Here is a 12,758-nt window from a genome sequence, read left to right on the forward strand (position 1 = left end):
ATTAGGAAACTATTTGAATTAGCCCTTTAAAATTCTATCGCAAATCCAACTGTCGCAAAATCCATTTCAAAGTTTAGTCGCAAAGGCGATGGCTATATCCCTACGGTTTCATTTTTCCAAGACAATTCAATCCCAATGTGTATATATATATATAGGGAAAAGAATTATTTTAATCCGCTAAGTATGCCTAATTTTAATTGTAGTCCGATTACTATGACCATTTTTGTTTAGGTCCAGCAACTTACGAAATTGCTTACTTTTAGTCCTCTTACTGATTTTCGGATAATTTTACCCCTAATATTATGCATAATAGACCACCAAACACTCTTCACAAATTTGAGTAGACTAAAATATAAGAACATATATAATTCCAACAGGGAAACACTTAATGCAACAAAGGCCAGAAGTCGATTTTAGAGTGAATATAGATTAAAGGCAGAAAGACAGAACAAATATGGGATTTGTAATGTGGATTTTTTATAATATATGAATTTTTTGGGTTATATAATTCGAATATGAAATTCTAAAAAAGAATTCTTATTTTATCAGATTATTATATATTTAGCTGTGCAATTCGATTTTTGGTGAGTTTTGAAGCTCTGAATTAAAACAAAACCAATAGTGTGATGCAAGTTTACTCTAAATTGAAAATTGTAGTTTAAAAAATAGATCATAAAAAATGGTTTGATTCGATTTGATTTGGGAGATTTTGGGCCGTTTTAATTCTCTTTGACCACCCCTACATTCCATGGGTGTGGTTTGGCTCCTTGTATCTCTACTTGATGAAATTCAGGCCATGATGGTTAGGTTTTGGTCGCATAGTTGGGACTCTCATAAGATTCACTGGATATTGGCTTAGAAGTTTGTTAAAGAATAAAGGTTTGTGGTATGGGTTTTCGATTGTTGCGAGACTCTGACATTGCTATGCTTGGAAAACAGTTATGATGCCTGATGCAGAAATTGGACTATTCAGCTTCCCGTGTCCTGAAGGTGTGATATTTTTCTAATTCGACTCTTGTCGATTCTGAGGTAAGATCACGACCTTCTCTAGTTTCGAGGTCCACCATCAGTAGTAAAGCTCTTGTCCGAGCCTGTGTTTGATGGAGAGTGGGTTCAAGTCTGTAGGTTAAAGTTTGGGACGATCCTTGGCTACCAAGACCTATGGTTACAAAGTGGTGACACCGTTACCTAAGGGCTGCAAGGACATCTGAATAGAGGCACTTGTTGATCCTGTCACAAAGCATTGGGATGGTGATATCATAGATCACTTGTTCTGGGAAGAGGATCGAGACTTGATCATGTCGGTCTCATTGGGAAAGGAACACTTCTTGAACGTCCTCCGCTGGCACTACATGCCGAATGGGAATTATTCTGTGAACAGTGGACACTATTTAGCCCGATCACTCTCTACCATGGCTCCATCCACATCAAATCTGAGATCAGAGAGCTGATTATTTATAAGAACCTTTGCTTAGAGATTGGCTCACAGGCTATGCCAACAACGGAAAATTTAGCTCGAAAAAGGTGTTGATATCTCATAATTGTGCCAGATTTCTAGTAATTGTGTGGAATCTCTCAAACATATTTTTCTTAATTGGATATCACTTTGAGACAACTGTGGGGGTTATCTCACATTCTTTGGACTCCTCAGAAGGCTGGCTACGTTTGCTCGAAATTGCTCTTTAGCCGATGGACTTCAAATTCTGTCTGACCTTTTGTTGGTTCTTGTGGTGGGATAGAAACAAAAGGGTGATGGAGAAATCTAATACCACCCCACTTCAAGTCCTGGAAAGAACTAGGAGTTTTTTTATGCCTATCAAGTGGTGTGCATGCAGAGTAACAGGAGATGGAGGCTCTCACCATTCATCACCTTTCGACCAGATGACAATAAACAACAAGTTAGATGTTCAAATCCATTCCAAAAAACCATCGGTAAAACAGAAAATCCAATAATCAAAATTAAAAATTTCACTCAAAGCAAGTTAGATCTTTGAACAGAAGTCAGATTACTTGAAAAAACTAAGTCATTTTATTCGGTTTTCTTCCTCAAAAAAACTGAAGAAAGAAAGAGAAAAAAAAGTTGGATTTTTTGGAATTACCACCTTGGTCTCCTCCAATAACCACAGCAATGAAGACAGCCAGAAAACAGAGGTGGTGGTGGTGCACGGTGGGGCAGCGGCAAGAAATCCCTTCAAACAGAAGTGCAAGAGAGTAAATGAGATGGTGGGGCCGCATGTAGAAAAGGAAAATCAATGGAGAATTTGATTTAACTGCCATTGTAGAGGTAGAACTTTGGCCAATTTTTCATATCACAATTGTTGTACAGTGTTTTCTGTTAAATACAGGGGAAAGAGATGACTGATAACAAAAATAACAAACTCAAAACCAATTAACCAACCATCAAACAAAGACGTAAAGCTAATAATAGAGGAGAAATCGTGTTTCCATTCCACAAATACGCGTCTTCGTAAGGGAGTTCTGCTTCTTTGTTTTGTCCCTATGTTTTCTGTGATTAACCAATGCCAGCCTTAGATGCAATGTTGACATCTTCCATCCGAGAATTCCCAACACTCCCCTCCCCCCAATAAGTGGGACTTGGGGCGACAGCAAACAAGCCCAACTTGCCTAGAAGACCAGAAAAGGAGAGCTTGGGAAGAGATTTAGTAAACAAGTCAGCAACTTGATCACGGCTTCGAACAAAAACGGGCAAAATAAAACCAAACTTGTAGCAATTTCGCACGACCATGGTAATCAATGTCGAGGTGTTTCGTGCGCTCATGAAACACCGGATTAGCCATGATGTGAATGGCAACTTGATTGTCGCAGTGAAATGGTTTAGGAAGGGTAACGGAAACACCAAAATCCTTCAGCAAATAAGCTATCCATTGAAGTTCACAAGAGGTGGCTGCCATACTACGGTATTCAGCCTCGGCAGAGGAGCGTGAGACGGTGCTTTGCTTTTTCGTTTTCCAAGAGATCAAGGCCGGCCCAAGGAAGATGGCAAAGCCAGTGAGAGAGCAACGTGAGTCGAGACAAGCACCCCAATCAGCATCGCAAAAGGCCTGCAGTTGAAGCGAATTTGAGGAAGGGAAAAATAGTCCAAGGTTTGGACAACTGCTTAAGTAATGAACTAAGTGCAGCACAGCACGCCAATGAGATTGGCAAGGAGTCTGAATGAACTGACTGAGTTGTTGTACGCTATGTGATATATCCGGTCGAGTGAAACATAAGTACAACAAACGCCCAACTAAACGTCTGTAACGTTCTGGATCAGCAAGAGGAGCACTAGAAGCAGAATGGAGTTTAATTCCAGAGGGCAAGGGAGTAGCCACAAGCTTGGCCGATTGGAGACCACAGTCACGAATAATGTCATGAATATATTTCGACTTTGTAATAGATGTGCCAGCTGCAGAGCGTGCAATTTGTAAGCCAAGAAAATACCGTGCACAACCTAAGTCCTTGATACTGAATAGGCCATCAAGATACACTTTGACTTGAGAAATGAGGTCAAGTGAAGGAGCCATAAGAAGAACGTCATCAACGTAAACGAGAAGACCAATAAATCCAAAAGGCAACGCCTTAAAGAAAAGGCAGTCATCATGCCCAGACTGCCAGAATCCAAATTTTTCAAGACCTCATGTAAATTCAGCATTCCATTGTCGCGACTCTTGCTTCAAACTATACAAGGAACGCTTGAGTAAAAGCGTGGCCAGGGGGAACAAAGTATCCTTCAGGAGTTGTCATGAAGATTTCCTCATCGAGATACCCGTGGAGGAAAGCGTTGTTGATATCAACTTGGTGAAGGGGCCATTGAAAAGCTGTAGCCAAAGCCAGAAACAAACGTACCGTTACAGATTTGGCCACAGGTGAAAATCTCTCTATGTAATCCACACCCTCTATCTGCATATATCCCTTTGCCACAAGCCTCGCCTTATGTCGTTCAACAGTTCCATCTTCCCAAAGCTTAGTCTTATAAACCCATTTGCATCCAATGGGTGATTTATCAGGTGGCAAGGGAACTACCTCCCAAGTATGATTTTATTCCAAGGCTGCAATTTCCTGTCGCATGGCCTCAGTCCAATTGGGGATAGAAGCTGCTGCCTTGTACGTTCTAGGCTCCTGCAAGACAGAAAGTGAAGACACAAATCCCATATATGCAGGATCATAAGAAATGATGATAGGAGATTGATCAAGTGAAGGAAGATGACAAATGAAGTCGTTAAGCCACGCAGGCTTATTGTGGCTTCGCATGGATCTGCGAATTGCAGGGGAAGGACTAGATGAATGCTGATCATGAGGGATTGAAAACAAGGGAGAAGAAGATGTCCTAGGAATGGAAGTACTATCCTCAAGATCATCATCAGTTAAGGGGATGACTGTCAGTGGTATAAGTGGAGTGGATGTCTGGACCGAAGCAAAAGGGAAACAATTTTCACGAAACTGAATATTTCTGGAAACAAAGGTGGATTTAGTTTCAAGATCATAAAGTCTATATGCCTTTTGCCCACTAGGATAACCCAAAAATACACATCTAGATGCCCTCTTATCAAATTTCGAAACATGAGGTTCAGGTTTAATGGCAAAACACAAACAGCCAATAGTACGGAGATGATAATATGTGGGAGGCTTGTCATATAACACCTCATATGGAGTTTTCCAGTTTAAAACTGCTGTTGGGAACCTATTAAGTATGTAGCTCCCAAGATAGCATCACCCCAAAAATGACGAGGAAAATAGGCTTGAAACATGATGGAACGGGCTATTTCAAGCAACAACCTGTGCTTACGCTCCACGGCTCCATTTTGTTGTGGAGTATAAGCACAGCTACGTTGATGAACGATCCCAGAATTTTGAAGAAAATACTGGAAAGAAGAACTAAGAAATTCACTCCCGTTATCTGTTCGAATGGACTGCACTTGCTTATTGAATTGTGTAGTGATTAACTTGCAAAAGTTTTGAAATATTTCCAGAGTCTGAGTTTTGAATTTCATGAGGAATGTCCAAGTCGAACGACTGAAATCAATCGACGATAGTTAAAAATTATTGGCACCCAGATGTAGTAGGCTCTCTATATGGCCCCAAAATGTCAAGATGAATAAGAGAGAACACAGATTTTGTTCGTAGTTTGCTGGATTCAAAAGGCAGTTTACACATTTTAGCAAGTGGACATATATCACAAGGTTTTAGACTGTGATTCAGCTGCGACAAATCACCAATATATTTTATAGAATTATGGGACAAATGTCCTAGTCTCTGATGCCAAATGTCAGATTGATTCAAATCAGCAATGCAAGAGTAAGGAGTACAGGTAGGAGACGTAGATTTCGTAGGTACAGAAACTGATTCTAAAATGTAAAGATTTCTAATCAAGTGTGCCGTAGCGAGAACTCTATTAGTCTTCTGGTCCTGCAGAGTGCAAGTAAAGGTTAGAAAACTAAATTGGATAGATAACGAAGCACAAAGTTGTCTGACGGAGAGTAAATTTACTGAGAATGAAGGAATATGAAGGACTTGGGTCAGTTTGATTGTGGAACAAAGATGCAGTGAACCAATGTGTGAAACTGATTGTGAGTATCCATTAGGCAGGTGTATGATCATTGGATTAGTGAGTTTAGTGTAAAAATGGAACAGTTTAAAATCTGCACATATGTGATGTGTTGCACCACTGTCTATTATCCAAGAACTAGAAAGACCAAAGGCTGCTACCTGCAAAATTGTCGAACTGTGCATAGTTGATCTTTAAAGGATCAAGTGGTATTTCCTTCTTCATATATTTCTTCATCTCCATACGCACTAAGTCAGCCAGGTTAGAGTGCTTGCTTTCAGCCATCGTCGAACTAGGCTCATTAGACATTTGCGCACTGAAACCTTTCCCCCAACCTCCAGCTTTCTTTCTCTGTTCAGCCATGTCTCTGTACCAATCTGGTACTCCAAGCAGCTTAAAACATGAGTCTCTTGTATGCCCTGCCTTCTGGCAATGATCGCACACCATGGTTTTCTTATCTACAAAGGTTTTCTTCCTATAATTCTGCCCCCTAGCCTGGAATGCAGCACCATTGTCCACATTACTTATGTTTACTTGCATCTGCTTCTCCATTCTGAGCAACATAGAGTATGCTTTAGTCACTGTAGGTAATGGTTCTAGAAGTAAAATCTGACTGCGAGCTTGCTCATAAATTGGATTTAACCCAACCAGAATCTGCATCAAATTATTAGAAGCATTCAAGTCGTCCACTGCTTTGTTAACATTACAGGTGCATCCTGTACAAATGCATCGAAGTGTAGGTGATAGGCAAAGGAGCTCATCCCACAACCTTTTCAATTTTGTAAAATATTCAGTAATAGATAAATTTTCTTGTGTAACTTGCCCAATATCCCTTTGCAATTGATAAATCAGAGGACTATTACTTTCTCCATACCGCGTTTCTAGCTCAATCCAAAGTTCACATGAAGATCCCACATACATGAAAGATTCTGCCAATTCCTTTGTCATGCAGTTCAGAACCCAGGTAGTGACCATGGAATCAATGCGATTCTAGCGTTTGAACTCATCACTGTTAACTGGAGGTCGTATAGCAGTCCCCTCGATGAAATCGAGCTTCATTTTCGCTGTAAGGACTCTCTTAATAACCCTGCTCCAAGCAAAGTAATTGTTCCCGGTGAATAACGTTGATACCATCACCATTCCCGGATGGTCAGGCCATTGCAGTTGCATAAACTCAGGTTTTGAAACGCCACTTGAAGTGGCATCATGTCCAATAGAGGTGCTATACTCCATGGCAGAGAGAATGAGAAAAAAAATGGAACAACGGATATCGAGAGACCTTCACGAGGAAGGCTCTGATACCATGTAGAAAAGGAAAATCAATGGAGAATTTGATTTAACTGCCATTGTAGAGGCAGAACTTTGGCCAATTTTCCATATCACAATTGCTGTACAGTGTTCTCTGTTAAATACAGGGGAAAGAGATGACTGATAACAAAAATAACAAACTCAAAACCAATTAACCAACTATCAAACAAAAACGTAAAACTAATAAGACAGGAGAAATCGTGTTTCCATTCCACAAATACGCGTCTTCGTAAGGGAGCTCTGCTTCTTTATTTTGTCCCTCTGTTTTCTGTGATCAACTAATGCCAGCCTTGGATGCAATGTTCACATCTTCCATCCGAGAATTCCCAACACCGCAGGTGATGAATGGTGAGAGGGGGAATGTAAAAGTCACAGCTTTTGACTGAAAAGTGTTCTCATTTAAGATTTTTTAATTAAAATAAATATAAAAATAATAATTAATCGATATAAATATTGGAGGGAAAGAAAATAATTTTGGAGCCAATTTTATTGGCAACAATTTGGTAAAATTCGTATCAAAAGATTTTAAAAAAACTTGTCAAAATGACGTTGTTTTGTATGTTTTTACGACTTATAAATGACGGCCTTTCGGTTACAGCAAAAATCCGTAGTTAAAAAATAAAACGACGTGTTTTACACTATGTTTTTTGCTATAGGTATATTTTCGTAGTTAATAATGGTAAATTACTGTGCCATTTTTCTTGTAGTAAATGGTTTGATAGCTAAAAGCCTATTCTCTTCAAGTGACACCATCAATTTAATGTCGATGGCATTGTTTTTTTTCTCCAACTATGAAATTAGGGGTTGGGGGTGGGCAAAGACGATCAGGATTTGGCCATTGGTTGGAGCGAGCAAAATGGCATGCTATTCGGGAGGATTGGAATTTGCAAATCAGTGAGGTTGGCAAAGATTGGGGATTGAGAGAGAGATAACCTGGGCATTATTGTTAACAAGTCACAAGAAAATGAAAGAATGAAGAACTTCCATTGAAAATCAAGAAGAAGTTACAACGTTTATTGTTACAAAAAACAGAAAAAGAAGATGCAGGAAGAATGAACTGTACACAGCTTAAATAAAGAAAAATACCAACTAACTAACTAACTAAGCTGAAGAGAGCCAACGATCACTAAAAAACGTAAAAAGAGAAATACGACTCTATAAGTAAGAAAAGCAATTTCAGCACAGTGCTACTCCTCCTTCTTCAAGCCGTCTGCAAGGGCGCTATTTGTTTCTATTGTTGTGGCTCAGCTGCAACCTCAGCACTCTACATCTCAACACCCCCCTTGCAAGTTCGACTTGGTGACAGAGTAACCAAGCGTAACTTGGAACGTAGATGCAAGAAAGTTATACCTCGAAGGAGTTTAATGAAAATATCAGCAATCTGCTGTTTGGACACAACATAATTTGGCTTAATGATGCCTTCCTTATATTTGTTCCTTACAACGTGGCAATCAATCTCTAAATGCTTAGTCCTCTCATGGAAAACTGGGTTTGGAGTTATGTGTAATGCGGCCTTATTGTCACAGAAGAAAGGCGCTGTGTTGAAATTCCTAAATCTTGCAGCAGATATATGATCCAAGTTATCTCACAAGTGGTGGTTGTTATACTTCTATATTCAGCTTCTACTAAAGATCTTGCAACGGTTGTTTGCTTCTTCGTTTTCCAGGATATTGGGGCATCTCCCGAAACACACAATATCCTGTTAAAGACTTCTTTGTGGTTTGGCAAGTCCCCCAAATTGCATCACAATAAGCTTTTAGATCAAAATTCGTATTAGAGGGGTAGAACAAACCTGTTGAAGGTGTTCCCTTCAAATATCTTACTAAATGCATTGCAGCCCCCCAATGTTGTTGACAAGGATGTTGCACATGTTGACTAAGTTGTTTGTGGCATGGCAAATCTCAGGTCTAGTATAGCCTAAATATAACAGCTTACCAATAAACCTCCTATACCTTAAAGGATCAGTCAATGGAGCTCCTGTTTCTGGTATAAATTTGCAGCTTGCAGGCAAAGGTGAAGTAGTAGCCTTTCTCTTTTCAAGTCCCACATCCCTTATGATTTCAATTGTATACTTGTTTTGTGTTACAACAATACCAAGGTCTGAACATGCCAATTCAAGTCCAAAAAAGTACCTAGCTGCCCCTAGGTCTTTTATAGTAAACAAATCATTCAAGTAGTTCTTGACTTCAAAAATAAGTTCATCACTAGCAGCAATAACTAAATATCATCTACATCCACCAAAAGAGCCACAAAATGTGAATCTTCTCCCTTAATAAAGAGACAATAGTCATGAGCTGATTGTCTGAATCCATACTCAGTCATTTCTTTAGAGAACTATTCATTCCATTGCCTTGAGACCTGTTTCAAACCATACACGGACTTGTTTAGTTTACATACCTTTCATTCTCGTATATGATGGCCTTCTGGTGCTTCCATATAGATATCTTCATCAAGTTTTCCATGAAAAAAAAGCATTACTTACATCAAAGTAGTGTAAGAGCCAAGCTTTGCCAACAGCAACAGCCAAAAGGGTTCTTACAGTGACTGCTTTTGCCAAAGGGCATATTTCACAGATCAACTGATCAGTTTCTCCTTTGTTACAAAAATGTAAGTGGTTTATCACTCCTATCCCAGCATGTCTTAACCTGCAGTGCCACAGGTTACTACTTCTCAAGTTTTTCTCTTTACATGCAATTTCATTTTCTGAATCAAAAATTCTCTTGCAGTGTTGGCTAGGTTTGTGCCTTTATTCTTGTTCTGGAGATGTCTATCTTCATTTATTACATATAATTTCCCTTCTTGTTTAGCCATAGCAATCACTTTGTCAGCCAGAGGGTCCTGCACAATGCCATGTTTGTGTGTGAATATCACATTAACATGGTTTTCTTTACAAAGATGATAAACTGACAAAAGGTTGTATTTAAAAGATGGAACATATAACACTCTTTAAGTGTAATGTCTTTAGACATACGTATGTTACCAGTTTGTTTAACCTTTTGCATTGATCCATTAGGGAGCCTTAGGGATGTTTCATTTTCAAGAGGGTCTAAAGAATCAAAAGCTGCAGCATCCGTACATATATGAGCTGATGCTCCAAAGTCAATAATCCAGGGGTCAGTGCATTTAGCTGAAACAGGTATAGAAAACAAGGTCATACCTGCAAAGTCTTCGATGTCTGCAAAATTAGAATACTCCTGGTTAATGTCTGGTTTCTGGAGTGCCCTTTGGATCTCTGTCCTTATCAGACTTGAAAGGGTATTTAGTGAGTTGTCATCCTCTTCAATTAAAGCATTTAGTGCCTCCAAGTTAGGCATTCTGCTGCTTTTTCTTTTCTTATATGTGAGGTTTTTATACCACTCTGGGTAGCCATTCAACTGAAAACATGTCTCCTTTGATTGTGCATTCTTTTTGCAATACTCACAAATGCAAGAATCTTTCATCCACGAGGCCTCCCTTTCTGGAAAAACCTCTACCTGCTGAGTTCCTTTTAACTTCTCCAGCCTGGACAGTCATAACTCGTTCTCTATCAATAGCAACAATTCCTGAATGTATCTCCCTCTATTTCTCGACTCTCTGGACCATTGAATATGCCTTTCCAACATTCGGGAGTGGATCCATCAAGAGTACTTGATTTCTTACGTGGTCGTATATCTCATTCAGACCTATCAAGAATTGTATCAGTTGGTATGATGCAATTCTTTCAGCCATTTTGTTACTAGTTCCACAGGTACACAGAGGCAATGGATCTAAGCTATTCAACTCATCCCATAACTTTTTCAATTTGGTGTAGTACACTGCTATAGACATGTTGCCTTGTGATCTGAGATTTTCTAAAAGATGAGAAGTTTTGATGTGACTCATCTCTATTTGATGAAGAGAAAACAAATAGTGTTTCTGTCGTTGCAATTGATTCAGATCAATTGAAAAGAAAGAGTGGGAAATAGTAGAATATGGATCTACTGCTCTGATTCATGTTAACAAGTCACAAGAAAATGAAAGAACGAAGAACTTCCATTGAACAAGAAGAAGTTAAAAATGTCTATAGTTGCAGAAAACAGAAAAAGAAGATGCAGGAAGAATGAACTGTACACAGCTTAAATAAAGAAAAATACCAACTAACTAACTAACTAAGCTGCAGAGATCCAACATTCACTAAAAACACGACTCTATAAGTAAGAAAAGCAATTTCAGCACAGTGTTAATCCTCCTTCTTGAAGTCGTCTGCAAGTGCTCTGTTTGTTTCTGTTGAGCACTCTGCATCTCAACAATTATTCCTTCTTCACTGGGCTTTTTCATGACATTAGCATGTTTTCTTCTAATCTTACTGCTCATAGTTTTCTTCTAAGATAGTGTTTTTAACAGTTAAAAAATAGGCGTCTGTCAGTTGTGATGTATTTGGCTGCTTATACAATCTAATAATGAAAAGCATAAATGCTGATCAAATGTATAAATAAATATAGATATATATATATCTATAGTATGTATTGTTGGAGAAAGCCATTTTAGTGTCATAAATACCTTTACTTGGATGTATTTGATTGCCAATGACAAGCATAAACGTCGACGAAAAGTATAAATAAAAATATATAAATAAAATATAGATATATATCTATAGTACGTATTATTGTAGAAAGCTATTTTTAGTGTCGTATTTATTTTGATTTGTCATTTTTTATCTCTTCAATTTGCGTAGTATCTTTTATCAATATTTTCTTAAATCAAAATATTTATTATAACTTATAATCTCATACACGTAATATTCAGATACTTTTTACTCTATAAAAATTAAATATTTTATTATAAAATGATGCACATACACAACACTCTCACACACACATTTTAAATTAAAGCTTGATATTAATAGTAGTTTGGATGAACCTTTGGTTTGGAAAAGGTAGAAAAATAGAGGCGACAAGAAATGCAAGTGGCAGTTAAGAAGGCCCCCAGGGCAGGTGTGGACGCGCCGCATCCGCAGCAATAGCTTCCGAATTCCAGCTTAAAACTATCCTAAATCCCCTCCCTTCCTCTCATTTGGAAACCACTCCCCCCTCCTCTCAATCACCCTCACACCCCACCCCCGACCCCCCACGCTTTCCATTTATTCCTCCCAAACCCGCACGCACATCCCACATTCCCCCCCGCCTCCCGCATTCCCGAGAACCCAGATCGACAATTCCAACATGGCCCCGCGTGAGGAGAACGTGTACATGGCGAAGCTGGCCGAGCAGGCGGAGCGCTACGAGGAAATGGTGGAGTACATGGAGAAAGTGTCTGCGTCGCTACCGGAGAAAGAAGAGATGACGGTAGAGGAGCGGAATCTGCTCTCGGTGGCCTACAAGAACGTGATCGGCGCCCGGAGGGCGTCGTGGCGGATTATTTCCTCGATAGAGCAGAAGGAGGAGTCCAGGGGGAATGAAGACCACGTGAACACCATCAAGGAGTACAGATCAAAGATTGAGACCGAGCTCTCCAAGATCTGCGATGGAATTCTCAAGCTGCTGGACGACCGGCTAATTCCCTCTGCTGCGGGTGGAGATTCAAAAGTGTTCTATCTCAAGATGAAGGGTGATTACCATAGGTACTTGGCCGAGTTCAAGACTGGCGCTGAAAGAAAAGAGGCTGCTGAGAGCACCCTCACAGCATACAAGGCTGCTCAGGTTTGTTCGGTTTTCCCCAATTTTCTTTTTGTTTCCGGAGTCTTGTATATATTTGCCCAGATCAGATTCAATTGCATACCTTGTGCTTGGTTTTATTATCTTAATACATATGTTTACATCTGAACGCTATTCGTCCAAAGCATGTATTCTACTGTCATTATGGTAATGCGTGTACGTATAGATTCATGAATTTGTACGAAAATCACTCCGAGAAGCATGTATACCATTCTCATTTTAGTTACCTTTAA

General features: G+C 39.4%; 2 protein-coding genes across 4 annotated transcripts in view; one reads left to right on the forward strand and one right to left on the reverse strand.

Moving 5' to 3' along the window:
* LOC110011562 (uncharacterized mitochondrial protein AtMg00810-like) lies at nucleotides 2,513-3,906 on the reverse strand. Its single transcript, XM_020691747.1, has 3 exons — nucleotides 3,685-3,906; nucleotides 2,724-3,608; nucleotides 2,513-2,647 (listed from the first exon to the last, which is right to left on the reverse strand). The coding sequence occupies exons 1-3, from the start codon at nucleotides 3,904-3,906 to the stop codon at nucleotides 2,513-2,515; spliced, it is 1,242 nt and encodes a 413-aa protein (XP_020547406.1).
* Nucleotides 11,728-12,758, forward strand: part of LOC105177290 (14-3-3-like protein C) — a 3,886-nt gene continuing 2,855 nt past the window's right edge. For all 3 annotated transcript variants that reach the window (XM_011100393.2, XM_011100401.2, XM_011100384.2), the window contains exon 1: nucleotides 11,728-12,510. In XM_011100393.2, coding sequence (XP_011098695.1) covers nucleotides 12,034-12,510 — 477 coding nt within the window. In that variant the 5' untranslated portion in view covers nucleotides 11,728-12,033. The remainder of the gene's footprint in view (nucleotides 12,511-12,758) is intronic.

This window comes from Sesamum indicum, linkage group LG2 (genome assembly GCF_000512975.1).
Source record: "Sesamum indicum cultivar Zhongzhi No. 13 linkage group LG2, S_indicum_v1.0, whole genome shotgun sequence".
NCBI lineage: Eukaryota > Viridiplantae > Streptophyta > Magnoliopsida > Lamiales > Pedaliaceae > Sesamum > Sesamum indicum.

What these genes read in the sequence shown, in the direction of transcription:
- LOC110011562 (XM_020691747.1), bottom strand. Translation starts at nt 3,906, where the DNA reads ATGCAGATAGAGGGTGTGGATTACATAGAGAGATTTTCACCTGTGGCC. An exon ending in CTTTTACTCAAGCGTTCCTT is followed by an intron (nt 3,609 to 3,684) that starts GTATAGTTTGAA and finishes GGATTCTGGCAG; the next exon opens with TCTGGGCATGATGACTGCCT. An exon ending in GTCGTGCGAAATTGCTACAA is followed by an intron (nt 2,648 to 2,723) that starts GTTTGGTTTTAT and finishes TCTCTTCCCAAG; the next exon opens with CTCTCCTTTTCTGGTCTTCT.